This window comes from Lepidochelys olivacea, assembly GCF_965140295.1.
Source record: "Lepidochelys olivacea isolate rLepOli2 genome assembly, chromosome: 2".
NCBI lineage: Eukaryota > Metazoa > Chordata > Testudines > Cheloniidae > Lepidochelys > Lepidochelys olivacea.
The window spans coordinates 159,113,792-159,135,286 of record NC_140412.1 but is presented as its reverse complement, the minus strand read 5'-3'; the positions used below and the strand labels follow the sequence as shown (position 1 = coordinate 159,135,286).

General features: G+C 42.6%; 1 protein-coding gene across 3 annotated transcripts in view; it reads right to left on the bottom strand.

Moving 5' to 3' along the window:
- Nucleotides 1–15,354, bottom strand: part of PLEKHG4B (pleckstrin homology and RhoGEF domain containing G4B) — a 133,418-nt gene extending 118,064 nt beyond the window's left edge. For all 3 annotated transcript variants that reach the window (XM_084619709.1, XM_084619711.1, XM_084619710.1), the window contains exon 1: nucleotides 15,095–15,354. In XM_084619709.1, coding sequence (XP_084475835.1) covers nucleotides 15,095–15,151 — 57 coding nt within the window. In that variant the 5' untranslated portion in view covers nucleotides 15,152–15,354. The remainder of the gene's footprint in view (nucleotides 1–15,094) is intronic.
- Nucleotides 15,355–21,495: the final 6,141 nt, after the last annotated feature.

Here is a 21,495-nt window from a genome sequence, read left to right as displayed (position 1 = left end):
AGATGTTTGCAGGTTCAAAGCAGGGTTTAAATTCAGTTGGAGCCATACAGAGCAATAATAAAATAAAATAATTCTTGTTAATGCCCAGAGACAGGAATCAAGATCTGGCTAGGTATTATACAAACACATAGGAAGACATACTCCAAGCCCTGAAAAGGTCACAATCTAAGGCTCCAATCCTACAGCAGTTAGCATGTGGGCAGCTGCTGCACCTGGGCAGAACAGCTGGGCTGCAGCTGGGCAGAACCCCATTGACTTCATTTGGGTCACATGTAGGCACAGGAGTCTGTTCATGCACTACCATTTGTAGGATTGGGGCCTAAATAGACAAGACAGACAGATAAGAATACTCAAAACATACAAAGCATTCAAGGTGCTGTCAGGCAAATGTCCTATTAGTTAACCTCGCCCTCCCCTCCCCCGTGAAAATAAAACATCTCCTCACCCTTGTCCAGGTGCCCCAGCCAGCATGCTCCACCGCCCCTGCCCCTAAGCATTCTCTTCATCCCAAAAACAGTGGAGAGGGGCAAGGGTGAGGTGGGGCCATTCACACACTGATGAAATCAGAAATTTCCTGAAGCAAACTGCAGACCTCCGTTCTCCAGTCTTATTTAGCTTAGGTGAGCTAACCAAATCCATTCCAACAATCTACACAATAAAACAACATGAGATATAGCACTAATTCTCATGCCTGTAACATGTTATTCACACATGAAAGGTTTTTTGTTTTAATCTTTGAAAGAAGCCAGCATTGGTATTGCCAAATGCATTCCCATTAGGTGTTGTGAGAAAAAAAGACCATCCTGTGTGAAAGATGTGCTGCCCTGCCTCCTTGCCAGCTTCACTTTTAAACCCAGCCAAAACAAACTGTTTTCAAAGACAAAATAGATTATTAAATCCTTTGCCAGAGTCTGCCTTGTATCTAGTCTGTAAGAAACACACCTGGTTTATCAAGTCTCCAAAATAGGCTTTATCATCTGTTCAGTACCTTTCAAGTATAATTTTCCCAGTAAGCTACTAATTAGTCACTCAACTTTTTAAACCAACTTCTCCATCTCATTGCATTAAATTAGCCGATGCAAGCTATTAAAGAAAATAGAAACTTGTTAAACACAAAGCTTGAGCACTGAAAACATAGGCCTTTAAAACAGATTATCGTTTTAAAAAATATACATTCAGAACATTCACTATAGCTATTGCTTGAGGACTGTATGAAAATCTTAAAAGAATATGGGACAAATTTTGCTGTCTTTACTCAGCCTGTAATCTGATGAAAGTCCTGTTAACATCATGGAGCGTGGAATGATTAAGAGCTGCAGGTTTGACCTTTTGTGTTTGTATTCATAAGAAGAATAAATAAAGAGTCAGCTTTTTCATGCTTCTTATTCATGTGCCATGGTAATGGTAGACTGTATCACAAATTTAGTTACAACTGTGTGGTTAAAAATTACACATTCTTGAGTGAGCAGGAGTGGAAATCAATGGCATCTGTTTTCTTCAATAAAGGGTGAAGGTGGGGGGAAATACAGCATTATTGAAATTATACATGAAATATTGCACTTTTCTTAAGAACCTAGTGACTTATAGTTGACCTTTAAAGTCTGAGTCAGACATGATGAATAGTACTCTGGAATAATGGATGCTAAACTGATTCATCAGCTTAAAGTATGAAACCATGCAGCGACATCTCTGTCTGTGTATCATCATACTTGCCTTCCTGAATATTATACACTTTCAGGCTGTACCATAAAAAACACACTACAGGATGATCAATGTAGTTCTTACTATACAGTATATATATGTTCAGAAATTTAGTTCTCTCGATCTTAGACATCCTATCTTGTCCCAGCAATATTGCCTTCTCAACTCAACTCAAATATTCAAGATTTTTATTTTAAGAATTTGGTAGATGGCTCTGAGGTTTTATTCAACTAATCTTATACCCACTATGTTCTAAGTATTTCTTAGTCTTAAATTCTTATATTCTTTTGAATTTTCAAAACTAAAGCTATTAAAAACATTCTTAGTAATACAGCGGTCAATGTTTCAAATAAGTAATTGCTGCTGTGAAAGTTGTTTTATGTGTCAAAAATACAACCTGTAACTATGGGGTGGCACTAGAGAAAATTGCAAATCCTTCTGCAGAGGAAGAAAGAAGGACAAGTTGCTGGTCATAACTATATACTAAAATACCAAGAAAAAGTATTGAAGGAATTCATGTAGGAACCTGGCTTTCCACAACAAAACAATAAGGTCTCCTTGATTTATTCTTACTGTTGTTTTTAACTAGAATTACACTGTCCAGTCCAGACTTGTTAGCAGTTTTGTAAGTGTCCCGTGTACAAGTATGTCTTTAGTCTTCATTGATTTATAAAACCAGCAAGTGAAAGGGTTATTCTGATCCAGTTACAGGTCAGCTGTTAACAGGGAAAATGTAGGGTAGGGCTGGGCAAAATGGTTCAAAGAGTTAATAACTTCCCTGAACCTTTGCTCAACCCTCAGTCCTTTTTCTCTGATTTCGATGAGTTTAGATAAGGAGCCTCCTCCCACCAACCTGATGTTCTCTAACAAGCTTTTTATAATGTTGTTCATCACTGTAGAATCTGGGTGCCTTCCACAAGAAATAAACACAAATCTATGATTCCTTAAAATCTGTAACAGCCCAAAACCATCCGTTGAGATGGCATTCCAATAGGTCCCAGATCCTTCCCCCCATAATATTGAGACCCATATTAGACAGTGGCTGAGATCCACACAGGGCATTGTCTACCTCAATGGCACTCAAACTTCTACAGTCATGCGCCGTGCCCCCACTTACCACTAATGCAATCTGTCTGTGCCCCCCCTCCATTATTTCACAGGCTTCCTCAGCAGAGGAGTCTGGGCTGAAGGCAGAGATGGGGCAGAACTGGGGATGAGGAGGAGCTGTGGCTGGAGTCCACGCTGGTTGAGGGGTGGGAGGGAATGACAGCAGAACCAGGCTGGGCCTGGGGCTGGAGCGGGTGGCGCTGTGGAGTTGTGGCTGGGGTTGGAGTTGGTATGGGGTCAGAGCAGGGGGCAGAGGGAGTTAGGGCGGAGCTGGGCCTGGAGGCGGAGCAGGTCTGGGGGCTGAAAGTATGGCGGTCCCTCCTCACCCCCTGTAGGGGCTGTCCTGGCCCCGCAGTGCACCCCGCACTTTCAGAAGCTGGGAGACTGCTCCGCAGGGCAGGCAGACAGACACGAAAACAAAAACAGAGTGGCCGTGGCAGCAGAGGCTAGCCACCCAATTATAATCCCACCTAACTTCTGGGTGTGTACTCAGGTGTCTAGTTTGAGCTGCTGCCTGGGCCGCCACGGCCACACTGCTATTTTTATCCCACTAGCTTTCGCAGAGCTGGCACATATCTGTCTACCCACACTGGGAGGCACGCTCCCAGCTACCGTGTAGCCATATCCACATGTTATACTGTCATGAGAACTAACAGCTCTAGCAGGCTTTGGTAACCGAACACTTTATAAACAGATAACAGCCTTTTCACAATTGGTTATTGTCTAATGGGAAGAAAGGTTGATTGTCAAAATATTGGTTTTATTTAACATATTTAAAAGAGTGCACCGCTAGATTGAAGCAAGTTCGGCGGAGTTCATTTACACCTTTCCTGCAACCATCCCACAGCATGCAGTACACTGCCACAGTGCTAATGCAAGGCAGGATTCTGACCTTTAGGCACAGTCCATAGGACAGTTGGATATGGCTCTGCTCCCCAGTGCGGGTGGGGGGCAGCACCATCCACCAAAATGTCTCGTAGGCAGGGGCATAGGCTGCAAACCTGCTACTGCACCTCTTTGTAGAGTGGAACTTATTTACCTCTGGGCAGCCAACTCACTCTTTTGTCCAATGTCTGTGGAGGTAAGATAGCCCTGCCACGACCTTTTGCATTCCCACTTTGGGGCAGGATGGACCAGCTCTGTGCTCCTCTGAGCACAGGGACTGGAATTCTGCCTGCCCCTTACCCAGGCAAAGGGGAGAGGAGGCTCCTTGCAGCATCTCAACCACTATCCACCCACATAGGGGCCAATCAGAATCTGGCCCACCGTGTGGCAATGTATTGTAATACAGATTCGATTGATCGGCTGCAGCTAGCAGCATGGCTAGAGAATTCTCACAGTTGCCTCCTGTAGGTAGCACTGTTGAAAGGAGAGTTTAGAACAGTAAATATGACTCATGCTCATATCCCAGAGTGATGGGCTTATTTAAGACACATAGCTTGATTAAGATCAGTTACATTAGGTCCCAAACTGCAGTGGTAAACAATTATGCATTTTTACTTGAAGCTATGTAAGATTCCTTAGAACAAAAAGGGCCTCAAGAGATTTAAAAAAAAAAAAAAAAGAGCACAGGGAAAATAAAATCTGATCAGCCACAGCCTCTTAGCTGCTTTCCACCTAAAATGGCATCTGTTTATTAAGCAGTATCTGATGAACTTTTGCAGGAACTAAAAAGCAGATTAATTACTTCATAATTTCCAGAAAGATGCCTAATGGCATTAAGAAGCTCTTTGACCTCAAGAAGAGAAAGTGAAATAGTTACTTTATTAACCACAAGACAGATTATATAAAACACATGATAAATATAAACAGAAGCTCTTGGCACATCTGAAAAACCTTCTCTGGAGAGAATGTTCACATCCCCCTTGGGAATCCCCACACAGAGTTTTAGACAAAAGAATAACAGAAATACTACTTCTGCAAGTATGTTGAAAATCCACCCAAAGAACAAGGAGAGAATAGTGATATATCTTACATTATCCATCTCTGAATGGAAATTCAGAAAGGATAGTTTATTAAAAAAAAGTCCCCGTTCTCTAAGCCTACAAGATGAAGAAATAGCAATTGGTAGTTCAAATGACAAAAAAGGCAAATTTAGCTGTCAGAGAATGAGGGAAAGCCCCAGAATTTTAAGCTTTCCTTATATCATAAAAACAATAAAATCAGAACTGGAAAGAACTTAATTAGCTCGAGGTCAGATCTTGCTCAACAATGTATATTTCACTATCAGCTTTGAAAAGTCAGCAGCTGGAGAAAAAGGATACATAGGCAGAGTCACAGAAGGGTCATATCTGAACATCTTGAGTCTCAGGAGAGCAAGTCATGAACTTTTTCTTTTGTGCTTGGGGCTGTTAAGTTTAGTCTTTTCTTCAGAGCTGGTTGCATTGTATTTTTGCACATTATTTCTCCTTTCCTAATAACCGTTTAGGGTATGTCTACACTGCAGCTGGGAGCAAGCCTCCCAGCCTGGGTAGACAGACTCACACTAGTAGGACTTGAGCTAGTGCGCTAAAAGTACCAGTGTGGACATTGTAGCTTGGGCTTGGAGCTCAGGCTCTCAAGTCTAGGGAGTCAGGTGGGTTTGAAAGTCAGAGCTGCAACCCAAACTACAACATCCACACTGCTATTTTTAGCACACTAGCTCAGTCTGTCTATCCCGGCTGGGAGGCTCACTCCCAGGGACAGTGCAGACATACCCATAGTTCTACATTTGTTTCTCTGTTACATTAGTTGTGTTAACTGATCATTTCACTTATTGGGCCACATGCATCAGCCTGAGTTATCCCATGAAGAGGGCTGGAAACTTCACAAATTTCCATTCTCAGATTTTTCCTTCCTCGTTTCACTGAGGCTTGGGGAGCATTTACTGTCTCTCATTCCTTCCTGAAACTAGGAGCCCCTAAGCCAGCAGATGGGTTAAAATCTCATGACAGATACAGACAGCAGGAGCTTATGTGCAGAGAACTCAGTGCCTCTACACAGTGTCTTTCCTCCCTTCCTCAGTATGCCACGGTTCCCCCACAGTACGGTAGCTGGGCTGGAGGCAAACGTCTCAGTGGTGGCTACATCCATCTGCTGGTACAACTTTCCAATGTTCAATCTGCTCAGACTTGAGACAAGCAGACCACAGACAGCAGTTCCTTCCCAGGCTCCAACCAAAAGTTGAAGAGCCCAGGCCCACCAGGGAGACTGCTGCAGTGTCCAGGATTTGGAGAGAAGGATGTAACGGACTGTTGCTCTCCACTCCTCCCCATTGACTACAAATTGCTACCACCTGCACTGCATAGCAAAGGGTCTCTGTAATTTTGTAAAACTTTCTCAATAGAACTTGAGAACTCTACGAGAAGATGCAATAAAACTGCATCCACAAGCAGCAAAGGAGGTGAGGAAAGACTTTTAAAAACACTAAACCAAATCCTGATGTGCTATGAGGATTCTATCTGAAAGTCTCTCAAACTATATGATGAATATAGTTAATTGCATATGGAGGATGCAAGACAAAAATATATCCATCTCACCCAGCAATGTGGTCTGAACTGTGCAAAAGCTGATATGCCTGCTTTTCATAAACCCCTTCTTACAAACCTTCAAAAACTAGAGACAAACTGTAAACTTTACTTGGGACAAACAGCAGCATTGACCAAAGCTACCATCCCAAATTAGATTTTTCCAACAGTAGAGGAAATCCTGACTTTAGAATGGGACTGGGATATCTTCATTACCGCAAAAACATAAAATCAGCCAAACTAAACTAAACAAACTAAAAAACATACTTAAAACAATAATTGGATGATTGTAGTAATTTTTCCTCATGTAAAATGCTGGGAGACTGAACAATACAATCTTCTTTCATGTAGTTTGCTGGCCAACCTGAAGAAATTACTGCCCTCTACATTAGAATTTGCTCAAATCCTATGGAGCTGCCCTTCCTTTCCAGATGTGTCCAAAAACCTTGCATCAGCTAACTCACCCTCGCAAGAACAGGGTCACCTTTTCCCCTATCCGTGTGTGTGTGAGAGAGAGAAAGAGAGCAAGAAATAGATCTTTAGGTAGAGTATTAGCAGAAGAGACACTGCATCCTAGCAGTTGGACTTGGTGAGGGCTGGCAGAAAGGACTATGTACATTTCTGCATAACCCTCAAACTATCACGAGTTTTAGTATTACTTTTAGAAAAAGCCCCAATTTCAGACTTACTGAGGGAGTTGTTCAATCTTTGTAATCTCAATTCTAATGGATTATACACCAGAAAGGGAGTTTTTTCTCTCTGCAAAGGGAAGTACGGCCCTTGCCTCCAGTGTCCAAGGGGCAAATCCGCTGAATTGTCCTTATCTTACTCATAAATCCTCTGAATTGATGTATGTGCAATTCTCTCAGGGAGTAAAACAAAAATATTTTTTTAATTAAATAAGATTGACTGTTTCAGCCACATCCTGAAACAGTGTTTTTTTAAGGGGAGGCAGACACACAGTTGATAGGAATCTCATATCTCTTGAATTACAGTTGCCTATTTTAAGAGCTTAAAGTACATTGGGTGGGTCCAATTTACAGACCCAGGAAAAATGTTTTCTCACATTCAAGGTAGGTCACTGGTGGACCACCCAGGCAAAGTGCAATGCCTTGATTTTCAGAGGGCTGTCCCGTCTGGCCAGCCAAAGTGCTCCTTCAGTTCCACTGAGGCTGGGCCAGGCAACTTGATCCTTAGTGCACTGCTTCCTGTGTCAGGGCTCTATGATCTTACAGTTCTGGGATGTGCTATCATAAGGAAAAGGAATGGTCTGTCACTGTTGGGGGGAGGGGCCAACCAGGATTCTTGGCAGCAGCTCACCCTGACCCCTGTCTCTCCCTCCTCCTTTAATTTACATGCCCAAAGTGTCCCTCACTGCTGGGTCCTATTTCCTCCAGGAAACAGCAGAGCAGAAGTGGCTCACAGCTGCTGCTCCGGCTGGGGCAAAAAAATGAGTACTAAGGCTGCAACGGTAGGCAGCAGAGAGTTGAGGAGGGCAAGGAAGGGCTAAGAATGAAGCAGGGCCAGGAAGGGACGCACAGAGGGAGAGAAGAAAGTGGGAGCCAAGTTTTGCCAGCTCTGTATCTCACCTTAGGACTTGCAGAATGAACAGTGTGTAGAACACCCCCTGACCTATGAAGCCCTAGAATGCACAGAATTTTATGATAGCAGCTGGGTGAGCACAGTCTGCGAGATCTGTTGAGCCCTCACAATGGACTTCACCAGACAAACACAAAGGTGTGTAGGTGGGTGAATATTAGGGTGATAAAAAGGGGAGTTACTAGCTTTAGGAATCTGGATAAGGTGGCAGGAATTGAAGAAAGCATATGAATGAAGATAGGGTTTGGCAGGGAGGAGACTTCAGAAGGTTCAGATGAGCGGTCAGTTCTTTGGGGTTTGTCCAAAATAAAACACCTGAAGTTTGCCCATAACTAAAACTCTTATTTATGCCAATAATTAAACGGAGGAGGCGAACTTCAACACACAAAACAAATGGGCAAAGCAGATGCAGTCCCAACTATACAGATTGTTGTGGCTGTGTTGTCTCTTCAATAGAAGAAAAGGTTGAATGACCATAAAGTGCCAAGAAAAAAGAATCATTTTGGCCAGCTTTTGCTTTTAAAGGAAACACCTGGACATGTTGGACATTACTTCAGTCTGTGTAATGAACAATACAAGCTTAAATAAGACCGCAAGAATTACATTTAAATATTATTTTACCACCGTTATCTCATTCAGACTTAAAATGCTGATTCTTAGTTAAGGACTCTCAGCAAGTGCTTGATTCTTCATCTTACAGATAAATTCAATATTAAAATCATTTGAATGGACTCCCAATAGCTTGACTGTCAAAATATATTACAAATTTATTAACTCTGAATACTCTTCAATGACGTTCAGAAAAGTTGTGCTCATCAGAGAGTTACTGTAATAAGAGCACCTACAGCAAGAGAATGCATGGTTCTTAAATTCAGAGGATGAGAGATAGATTGATATGACTTTTTTGGGGGGGCAGGGCAGGGGGTAGAATTAAGAGTAAAATCACTCTTTATTTTCCTCAGTTGTTCTAGCATTTTTCATTGCTCTCATCACTTGGTGTCTGTTAGGGTTTACTGTGTTCTGGCTGCAGACTGAATCTTAGACCTGACAAAACAGAGGTGGTTTTTAATCTCCGAATAGGGATCTTACTCATTCTGAACAAGCAGTCCAAGAGCTTCCCTCCTCATCTATCTGTTCTTAGTTTATTTGTATTACACGATTCACTTAAATCAATTTTTCATCTTACTTATTTTTTATAGATTTATGTAACAAAAAGAAACAGACATAATTTTAAAAATACATTAACAAAATACAAACCTGAAAATATGTACATCCATCAGGCCTCCAACAATACCCATCTTAACTCACAATGAGCAGCATTATCAGGCCCAAAACCCTAGGTAAAAAGACAGGTCTTGAAGCATGCCTTGAAGGTCAACGAATACTGTTTATTCTGGACCAAGGAACAAGTGATCTTCAAAGCTGAGGGCCTCTCATAGAAAATGACCTGCTGGATTTAATTTTTTCTGTAAAATGATCACCTGGCAGATTTAAACTCATGTTCAGTGAGGAAAACTGGATCATCTTTCAAAGGTACAATCCACAATATGCAAGTAACTGGGCCCAAATTTTCAAAATGGTTTCAACCATATCCAACATTTTGAGCGCAAAACATTGGATGTCCTAGTTTCTGTGTGGCACACAAATCTAATTTGAGACTGCTGAGGTGGGGCAAATTTTGCAATGTGGATATGTCTCCACCAGGAGATGGACTGAGACTATCATTTCATGCTACATAGGCCAACAGACCATCATCAGACAGTAATAGTTTTCAGTCATTACTGAGCTAGACAGGGCTCCTGTAAGCAACTGAAAGAACTTTAAATCTCTTTTCCAGCTAGCCAGGCCTAAACTTTCAGTGTTGGAATTGAGTAGTGAGGTAAAACATATGGGTGACCATCTTCTGCATATCAAGGTGGTTAGAGACACTTAATCAGTAATCCATTGAATTCTGCCTTACCAGAGAAGTGTTGTTACTTCATCTTTATCCATGTGAAAACATCAAAATGGCCCGTTCTAGCCCAAATGACCCAAACCCGTTGAGACTGCCAAGAAGGTGCGAACATACCATCATCTCCCACTCCCGCCAATTCTATGGAAGACATATTTTTCTGTATTTTGGGCTCCTTGTTTTGGGAGAGGGAGGAATGTGGCAGAACTGGGAGTGAGCGTGGCCTGTGGAGAGCCACTTCCTGCAACATCACCACACCGTAAATCACAGGGATTGCCCAGCATATGAGAAGACTGACAGTGTCAACATTGTCCTTTGCACAGACCATCAATGTGCTATCATGTGGGGTTTCAGCCCAGGTATGGTCAGAAAATCAATAGGAGCACCCCATGTTGCCATGGGAGAGACCTAGAGAACAACACAGGTGTCTGTATTCATGGCCTGGGCCTCTGCAATGGCTACAAGATCTTCAAGATTTCTCTGCTTGGGACCTCTGACAGTTTAGAGAACACACAAAGCCACTCTCCATTTTCCTCTTGTGCTCTTTCAACAGAATTAGGTTTACAGGAATCTTGGCAAGAGGAAGATTCCAAATGTTGGCCCCTGTAGTGGGTATGAAGGAAAAAGAATAGTGGTATTTGGAAACACACACACAAAAATGTGAATTGTTATTTACAGTTTCTACACTTTTTGGCTGCTCTGTTACTGAAAATACTAAATACCACTTTGAGTGCAACATATACAAGTAATTTTATTTCCAGCTATCAAATGCCAAATGTTAAAAAAGCTTAGAGGTCTTCAAAAGACAATTTTATTTCTTGCACCTTAAGGCCAGCCATGCTAAATGACAACTCCTTTGCAAAGCCAGCCCTTCTAATCAATGGTTTTAACATTTAATGTAGTTCTGTCTGGAGGCAAAATAAAGGTTTAAAAAAAAAAAAGTCAGATGGTCTCTGGCCACGGCAATTATCTCCTATTAGGAGAGGCAAGGTGGGTAAGATAATATCTTTTATTGGGCCAACTTCTCTTGCCAACAAAAGTTGCTCCAATAAAAGATATTACCTCAGCAACCTTGCCTCATTAAAATACATTAATTTTAAAAATATATTTATAGTCTACCAAGAACTCTTCTATGTCATCAAAGTGAGAATCCTGAAAATAGTATCCCCTGTATTTATCTCAATTGTTTGAAGTTCAACTAATTGAAACTTGAACAATAGCACTTCTACAACTGTTTCCAATGGAGTCTCAAAGCACAGCACAAATGTTAACTGATTAATATCACAATACCCAGAGTAAGTTTTGTTAACCCCATTTTACAGATAAGGAAACTGAGGCCCAGAGAGGATAGTGATTTACCCAGGGTCACACCGTCCTAACTAATTTAAGTATTACCCTATAGTATGTATGTGTGTGAAAGGCATTCATTAGGTGGTCTATAGACTATATTTACTATCTGTGGTGTCAAATCTAAATGGCTATATTCTGGCCAGCTCTGTCTAGGCAGGCAGTGGGGACATGAGGGATGGTGCAAGCACCTCTCCCCTCTTCCTGCTGGAGCTGCTTGTAATCATACTTTTTCCCTTCCCTGAACAAAATGGCTGCTTGAGCCTGGGGCCAAAGTGGAGCCAGCCTCCACAAAGAGACAGGGAGGGGCGAGGGCAGAATCTGATGCCATGTCTATATTAGCACTTATGTCGGCAAAACATTTGTCACTCAAGGGGTCTGAAAAACAAACCAAAAAACCATCCCAGAACGACACACATTTTGCCAGCATAAGTGCTCGTGTGTAGTGCGCTATGGCAGCGGGAAATGCTCTCCCACCGCCACAGCTACCGCCACTCATTGAGCTGGTTTTATTATGTCGACGGGAGATCTCTCTTGTGTCAGCACAAGGCGGCTACATGAGTGCTTTTACAGAGGCACAGCTATATCGGTACAGCTGTGCCACTGTAAGACTGTAAATGTAGATATAGCCTGAGTATAAACCAGTGGTTCTCAAACCGCATGCAGCCCGATTAGCACACAGCTGTGGCCCAGCTCAGCTGTGTGCTGAGCTGCTCAGTGGGGGCGGGGCTGCCAGTCTGGGGTCCGGGGCTCCTGGCCAGCCCCGCGGGGTCAGGAGCCCAGGACAGCCATGTGGTAGGGGTCTGTAGCGGGGTCCAGGGCAGCTGGCCAGGGTCCAACATCAGGCTCTGGGTTGCCGCTGCCCTGCCACCTAGCCCCTGCAGTCCAGGTAACACATTGTGGGCTGCATATGCTTCCCACAATGTGTAATAAGTTGAGAACCATGGGAATACACCCTTTACACTGGCCAGGTGATCCAGTACAGTGCAGAGGAACAAACACTGAAGCCTTTCAAAGAGCCAAATGCTGCTCTCATTTACACTGCAATAAATCTGGAGTAATTCCATTTAAGTCAAAAAGTTACTTCAGATTTACACTGGTGTAAAAGAAACAGAACAGTTTGCCAAAAAAGTATAGCACAGGCTGCCCAGACAATACATTCCCAGGTGCTCCTTGATACACTGTGCCTACCTCAGAGGTCCCAGGCCCCCAAGAACAGCCACACTGGAACTTTGTCCGGAAATCTTTTGCCATTCAGGGATGTTAAAAAACCACACACCCTGAACGACAAAAGTTTTCCCGACAAAAGTCCTGGTGTGAACAGCGCTTTGTTCGTGGGAGCACTCTCCTACAAAGCTGCTGCCATTCATTGAGGGTGGAACTTTTTTTTTTTTTGGTCAGCGGGACAGCTCTGTCCTGCTGATTAACAGCAGCTACACCCTGCACCTTTAGCAATAGGTGTGTCGCTAAAAGTTGGGTAGTGTAGACAAAGCCTTACAGTCCAAATTTATCCCGAAGAGTTAATCATGATGCTATAATTTTTGCTGGCAATTAAATAATTTGCGAACCTTTAAAACAGACAGAGCAGTTTAATCTTGAGATCATACTTGCCAAAGGAAAGGTCCCCTGAGCCAAAAGAAATACAAAGTTTGATTTCTGCTTTGTTCTTTAAAAAAAACAAAACAAAACACTAGAATACATTTTGGCACATTCAAATCCTTAAAAAAAAAAAAAAGAATGGCTAAAGATAAAGCCTACATTTTAAATAATTTTTTTTAAAATATACACATTTTGAACGTTTGCTTTATCATTTTACCATATTATATGCACAAGTAAATTAAATATCTGAAAATATCTATTCAAGGTACAGTATTGCTAGCAGTATCAGTTTCAAGAAACCAAAATATAATTATTTAAAAGATAAAATTAGATTTAGATCTTCTGTCCTTTGTTTGACCTACCTAATCTTACTGTTAAGGGAGGACAAAGGTTACTTTTCTTGGCGCAGAAGCAGCAAAAATAGAACTCCATTTCATATCAAAATCTTAATCGTACTTGCAAACATCCACTCACTACACAATGGTATCTAAAGGACTGTAGATCATTGGGCAATAGGAACAAAGTTGTGCCCACCTGTTGATTCAAGCCCAAAGTCAAATGAGCTGTTAATTATTTTTGTCTTGTCTGACCTCCTTTAAGCTCAACAAAAAATAAAAAAAGGAGGACTTGTGGCACCTTAGAGACTAACCAATTTATTAGAGCATAAGCTTTCGTGAGCTACAGCTCACTTCCTCAGATGCATAAATAACTAACACGGCTGTTACTCTGAAACCTGTCATTAAACAAAAAATAAAGTATTCAGTAGCTACTTCAAGCAAAATGAGTATTAACTGTTGTGTCACATACAGAAAGTGCTAAACCAAATTTTTAACCAGATGCACAAAGACTAAAACCATTGGACTATAAAGTGCTAGTCTGAATGCATTTCTTACTTTGGGAGACAATAATAGATTGACATATCAAGCTGAAGAACTGTTATCTCTTTCATTGTGTACCTGACTGAGGTCAAAGCTGCTGAACTTTGCTGTGACCCATTGGAAACATTCCACATATGCTTTAAAATCCTAATGTATCGAACATTTGGCTAGTGTATAAAAAAAGCATATGATTCAGAAACTGGTGGATTTTTCCGTATAGCGTTATATAACAAGAAAAATACACATTGGGTCTGATGGTGAGAGAACTTACTAACTTAGTGGGTTCCTTCCAACAAATGTTGACTGTGAATTTTAATTTGGTTTCAGCTTTACAGCTTAAGCAGTAATACAGCATCACAGTAAGTGATAAACAATGAACATTTATAGTGGTAATTGTGCTTTGATATAATCGTAATCAGCTAACACTAGGCAAATTATGTATGAATAGAACTTATTACAAAGCATCCTCATGAGACAAATATTGCAATGCATATATCTGTACTACAAATGCTCACAAGTCCCAAACCTACTGATATATATTTTCAACTTCCCTTTTAGAACATACAAAATGTTTCTATCCTAAGAACATTATCATTATTTCTAAACGAATATTACTTCAGATATTATCTTGATTAACACATCTGATTTATAAGCTTTAAAATCATGAAGTTTCCCCTCTCTGTAATTGCAAATCTTTTAATGCACTTTTATTCTGAATTAACTACATCAAACTATCAAGTGTGATTTGAAGTATTGCTGAGTAGTAGAAGTAGACTTGCCAAATGGAACACACTCAATTTAATTTTCTCAGTAAAAGCTGAATCAGACAAGTCAACACATTTTAACAATTCACATAAAAACACAAAGCAGCTTCTGTCACTTTTATCTGAAACTGAAAAGATTGTTTTGTTTTACTAAGCCATGCCCATTCTTTAAGCCAACAGACATTCCTACATATAAGCCACTGCCCATATTCTTAAGGCAATAAATTCCATTTCTCCCACAGTGAGAAGCAGTTTGTTAAGTTCATTTTACACAGTTCTGAGCTGAAGAACAATTTATCACCACTGCCTGAGTTAGCAGATGAGAAAGAGTTAAAATCAGTCTTATTTTCACATATATTGCTTTCTCCCATGTAGCTAACCTCAAAGCACTGAGTTACTCTTTATCCATATGTATATTTCTTTGTCATATATATTCAAAAAGTTTTAGACAGGTTTGTCTACATTTTCCTGATTGCAATGGGAGTGGAAAACTGAACTTGTAAAATATAAAACTTCTGGATTACTTTTCCAAAATAATTAGAAAACTGTTACTGATGTCAATAAACATAACATTTTATTGTAACATACTTTTTATGACTATACACATTATTACTATTCTCACTGTTTCTGTGTTCAACATACCTTTATGCTCAGATAATTATCACCTCTTGTCTTCAGAGCTGTAGCTCGGTGATTCATGTTGACACTTCCTCTGTTCTGAATTCAATGTAAAAAATGATTCCATAAAATCCACTTTGTCAAGACAATGCAAACTGTACAGAAGTCCATGTCATTCTAATAATTTCACTTGACATTTTTTCTAGCTTTCCTTCTCCTCTTTTGCATGTGGTTTTACACACAGTAAATGTTCTCAGGAAGCATTTTTCACTGCCACTTGTCAGACCGTGAGAACAGAGAGTGTCCACTTCCAAACAGTACAAGTTGCTCTCCCACTGCTTCATTATGCATGCTGATGTAACTTCCTCCATCAGTCCAAAACAGAGTGCCTCCCTCCAAAAACATGAAACAATAGCTGCTCTCACTTAAGTGCCCTGCAGGAATCCAAAGGATCATCATGCTTCCCTTTTCATATTAAAAACAAAACTCCGCTTCAAGCTGAAATTGCAAACCTTCTCCCATCAGAAAAGGAAGCTTCTCCGACACCTAACCCAAAACAATGGTAAACCTGCAAAAACACCTAGCAACTAATTTGCAAGTTATCTGATTCAAAAACCTAAGAACTAGACTTTGTGTAATAAGAGCCTAGTATTAGAGGCAATTCTATTACCCTGAATCTGAGGACCTCAGGCAGCTAATAGCAATCAAGGTATGAGTATTTTTCATTTCACATTCTCTTCAGATTACAGTGGCTTTAGGCAACTGTTGCTGCTGATGAAAAACACAGATGCACACCTAAATTAGTTAGGGCTGTTCACTTATCAGAAATAAGCTTTAGAAAGGCCTCTTTGAGGATTAAATACTTGCTGCGGTGCTCAAAGGTTTTACTAGTGTGGTGTATCAGAATATCATGTAAAGCATGCAGTGTAATTTTAAAAGCATGTTCTGACTTTTAGGAATAGCTACAAACATCCCTAGAGTCAGTGTTTCATTCTCTATAATCAGCAGTGACTTTATACAAGTAAATGTAGATACTAGTGCTCCTGTTACCATTTTATAGCCCCTTGTGAACTTTTTTAGGGTCTACATATGCAGCTTGCCACTTTTAAAACAAGCACCACTCATCCAAACAATTAAAGGCAATATGACATGACTTTGTATATAAAATAAGAATTACCACATATTTATACCACACATTACAGCAGTTGTGGACAAACAACGGCCTGTGGGACCGTCCTGCCCAGCCCTTGAGTTTCCGGCTGGAGAGACTAGACCCCTACCCCACAGCATCAGCTCGCCATGCTGCCAGCGCTTTGGCCTGCCGCTCCTGCTGGGTAGCGCGGTGGTGTGGCTGGCTTTGGCCGGGAGGCAGGGCTGCAAGCTCCTGCTGCTCTGAGCGGCATGATAAGGGGGCTGGATAAGGGGCAGGGGTCCCAGGGAACAGTCAGGGGATAGGGAGCAGTTGGATAGGCATGGGAGTTCTGGAGGCCTGTCGGGGGGGGGGGGGGCGTCAGGGGACAGGGAGCAGGGGGGGTTGGATAGGGGGTGGAGTCTCAGGGGGGCAGGATGGGGCAGGGGTTCTGAGGGGAGCAGTCAGGGGGCAGGAAGTGGGAGGGGTGGATAGGGGGTGGGGGCCGGGGCCAGGCTGTTTGGGGCGGCACAGCCTTCCCTACCCAGCCCTCCATACAGTTTCGCAATCCCGATGTGGCCCTCGGGCTAAAAAGTTTGCCCACCCCTGCATTATAGCTACCTCAGGAATACCTTTGGGCCAGATAATGCTCAGCGGTTCTTTGTGGGTTGAGAAAGCAAAGCATTCCCTGTTGAGTCCCAGCACAATAAATATCTGGGCACGATTTCAGTCTAGTGCAGAGACTGCTCCCTGGTGCCCGGGACACTGCAAAAAGAGGATAAGGAAGAGGTGGGACCATGGTCCCATCCCCAATGCAAAGGCCAGGCATGCAGGGGAAAGCAGGCTGCACTCATTGAAGGGCATAGTGGCAGGTGTGCTCCTCCTGCAGGAAGCAGATTTCCTCCTGGATCTTCACTTGGGGCATGCCATTCTGCACCTGCCCCAATATAAGAAAGTGCATAAGAGGCACAATACAACCCCCTATAATTGGCACAGTTTCTAGCAACTTGACTTGATAATGCACCTGCGCAAACACCAGGGAAAGCAGTTGAATTGCTTTGTATAAATCATTTCTGGGCAGGGTTGTTTCCAGAATACACCATCATCAGAGATCAGATGTCAGGTAAATACATGTTAAAAACACACAACTGACAAGTATTTGAATAAGCATTACTCTGCTAATACTTTCGTCTCCTATGCTACATTAATTGCATGCACTTTTAAATTACTGTAATGTAACGGAGATAAATGAGAGGCAGGGAGAGCATAGTTAAACTCACTGCTAAATGGGGCATTGTTAAAACACAGCAACAGTCATTTGGTGAATTTGTGACACTCCAGGTAGCATCCTTAAATCTTACGCACGTAACTGAAGGAAGAACCAACCGTAAATTCTTATGAAGTCAATTTTATAATTCTTTATATACACCCAGCACTTTACAAACACATACAGTAAGATGAGGAGGGGGCGGCTGGGAAGGATCACGGGGCAGGGGCCTGATGGTGATGTCCGGAGGGCCAGGGGTGAGGGGAAAGCAGGGAGCACCCTCTCCCAGGACCCGCTAAAGGAAAGCCCTAGAGGCTGTAAGACTGGCCTCACCTCCTTGAGTATACGCGGCAGGATGTGAGGGGTGGAGAGCCCCATACAGCAGCTGAGCACCAGGGGGTCCAACCAGTTCCTCTGGTTGTAGTCCAGAATGTCTCCAATCCTGGCGGGTACACCTCTGGCGCACCACGGGGGACTCCGCCACCTGCACACTGAGATGCGGGTTGTGTAGCAGGGGCTCCGTGAGGAGGTCCTCCCTTTTGGCAGCCGCCACGGAGACCAGCTTCCAGGTCCTGAGGAGGTCCTAGTAGAAGACAGGCAGCTCAGAGAGCTCTTGTGAAAGATCCATTGGATGGAGGTATAAGGACTGCCAGTCATATCGGAACCCTCAGAGGCGGCGGAGGAAGACATGCGTCAACGCGCTCCACGCCTGACTACCTGCGCCTTAAAGGAGTCTCTGCAGGGCCTTGAGGTAGAAGATGTGGACCTGACTGCAGCCCTAGTATAGACACACAGTACACAGACAGAAGGAGTTTTTCTGTTGATATAGCCTTAGTTAAAATCTGTACAATTTTTGTCTGTAGACAAGGCCTTAGGCTGAAAACTTTTTGGCTCAAGGACTGCCTATTTATTATATGTGCACACAGCTCCTCACATATTGAATCATAGAATATCAGGGTTGGAAGGGACCTCAGGAGGTCATCTACTCCAACCCCCTGCTCAAAGTAGAACCAACACCAACTAAATCATCCCAGCCAGGGCTTTGTCAAACCAGGTCTTAAAAACCTCTAAGGAAGGAGATTCCACCACCTCCCTAGGTAACTCATAGGTGCTTCACCACCCTTCTAGTCAAATTGGATCCTGATTGAGGCCTCTAGGCTCTACCACAATATTAATAATAATAATTTCTGGGATTAAGCCCTTTTTTTTGCCCAAACTTTTATGAAAATGTGAGGTTCAGTTCAGGCACACCCATAAACTGTAACTAGATATTTTAGTGGCTCTGTCCCATTCCTTTAAGTAGATTACCAAAGTGACAGAATCTTTCTTTTTAAAAGTAGGTACAACATAGTATCCATCATTACATTTTGTGTAGAAAGTTACCTGGAAACTTCCATTTTGTTCTTCAGTTCCCCCTCTGTGATCCCACAGCACAGTAACCTGGTCCTTCTAGACCAGCAGTTCTCAAACTGTGGTTCAGGACTCCAAAGTGAGTCACAACCCCGTTTTAATGGGGTCGCCAGCAGTGTTCTCTCTAATTTTTTATGTCCATGTGCGGAATGAATTTTGTTATGTGCACCAAAATGGAGGCTGTGTGTGACACATCACCTCCATATTGGTGCACATAACAAAATTCATGTGGTGGGGGTGGGGCTGAGGGATTTGGAGTGTGGGAGGAGGCTCAGGGCTGGGGCAGAGAGTTGGGGTGTGGGGGGGGATGAGGGCTCTGGCAAGGGGTATTGACTCTGAGGTGGGGCCAGGAATGAGGGGTTTGGGGGTGTGGGAGGGGGCTCAGGGCTGGGGCGGGGTGTGTGGGCTCTGGGGTGGGGCCAGGGATGAGGGGTTTGGGGGTGCAGGCTGCCCTGGGGCTGCAGCAGGGAGAAAGGACCCCCCCCGCCCTCTTTCACCATTGCAGCCCTGAGCCCCTGCGTGGGGCTTAATAGTCAGCTGTGTGGCCGCGAAGTTTAGAGGGAACTTAGGTCACAAGGGCTGGCTTTAAACTTGCTGGGGCCCAGGGCCAAAACCTGACCCCAAATCTGAGCCCAGGTGGTAGGGCTCAGGTTACAGGCCCCCCTGCCCAGAGCCCTCATGGCCCCAGCTCCGCCCCACACCCCACACCCCCGCTCAGGGCGGTGGGGCTCAGGTGGACTCCTTTCTGGGGTCATATAGTAATTTTTTTTTTGTCAGAAAGGGGTCACGGTGCAATGAAGTTTGAGAACCCCTGGTCTAGACACACTGGTTCATTTGCACAAGACTGATGCAAGGTACTCACCTTGAAGTGCTAAGTGCAATTCCTAATGCTCCCAGGACCCCGTCTCAGCTAGCCCAAGGAGCAAAACTGCTGAGCTCAGGACTTGCACTTTAATCCTCTTGAAGGCAGCACGATGTGCTGCTCTCAGGCCTTAGATTAACCTAACTACATCACTCCAAAAATTCAGACCCCATCGTGCTGAAGTTAAGTCAACCTAACCCCTGGTTTAAATGCAGCTAGGCCAATGGAAGAATTATTCTGTTGACTAGCTACCGCCACTCAGGGAGGTGGGTACCTACATCTGTGGAAAAATCCCTCCTGTCAATGTAGAAAGCAATGTACGCTACAGCATTACAGTAGCATAGCTGCAGCAGTGCAGCTCTGCCAGTCTAGCACTAGTAGTGCAGACATAGCTTGAGACTGCCTGGGCCTACTTTTTAGAACTCAAGTACCTCCACTATTTAAAAAAAAAAAAAGATTTAATTTAATTTAATTTAGTTAATTGCAAAATGTCACTATAAAAATATAGGTGCCTTTTAGTGGCAGACACGTCAATAAAGAAATCAGAATAAACAGCCCCCCCCATACTTGAAATTTAAAATGGGCAAATTACATTTTTAATTCAAACAAAATGCTCATTAGGGAGATACCTTGCATTTCGCCTTTTAGCTAGGAGCACATTTGCTAAAATAAGTTATAAACCCGTGAAAATATGATGTTGCGATTATATTTAAAAAGCCCTAGAAGAGGCTATTATACGAGGAGGAGTAGCAATCCCTACATTATGGTGGACTCATACTTTTCATTAAATATTTCTCATTATAAAAGATGTCCAACTTTTTTTGTGTTTTTGAATGGCTCTAATGCCTCCCTGATTTGCAACAGGGCTTTGAAATTTAGTAGGAAAATAGTTCAGGGTTTAGAGAGGGGTTTTTTGCTATCCCCATAAAAATCCATTAGTCTCTGACTGATTTATAAATTGTTGAGAATTACCATTTGCAGTCAGCATTGTGCTTCATAGCACTCACTAGAGGCTTGCTGATAGAATCATTCAACATTCCCACTTGCAGTGAACATGCTCTTCTGTGCCTCTTTTCGATATTCCACACAAAACAGAACCTCTGGATGGTACACAGGCAACAATGGATCACCATCCTTTTCTCTGTCAAAATACCCTTTGGTGTAGGGAAAGTGCCTTGGGTGGGAAACCAGGAAACCAACAGACTCTATTAATAGCTCTGTGTTCTTCACAACTCTTATTAGGGAGCAATCACCTTTCTATATGGGGCATTCAATATGTACTATAACATTGGGTTAATTCACTGAAAATAAACTTCTTGCCATTCACCTTTGACCACAATTTAAAAATCTGTCTTTTTATTGTGTTTATTGAGCACCTAGCACAACGGGGTACTGATCCATGACCAGGACTTCTAGGCACTAAGGCAATACAAATGATAAATAATAACAAATTACCAAAAATATCTAAGTAAACTAGGTCTACAACTCCTGAGTGTAGACAGAGCATGGAATAACTCCTCTAGAAAAGGAGTTCACTTAAAAATATATATGCTCAGCTGCTTAGATAATTTTTTCACTAAAATAATAGAAATAAGGCCCTAGTTAACTTGCGATATTGCAGAAACCGCAGATTCCACAATATTAGGCTTCCACCACAATTTTGACAGCAGGAGCCCCCTGCCTTCAGCCCTGAGCTGCTGACAGCGGAAAATCATGTTAAGTAATAATGGATTTTATTACCACAAATAATAAGGTCC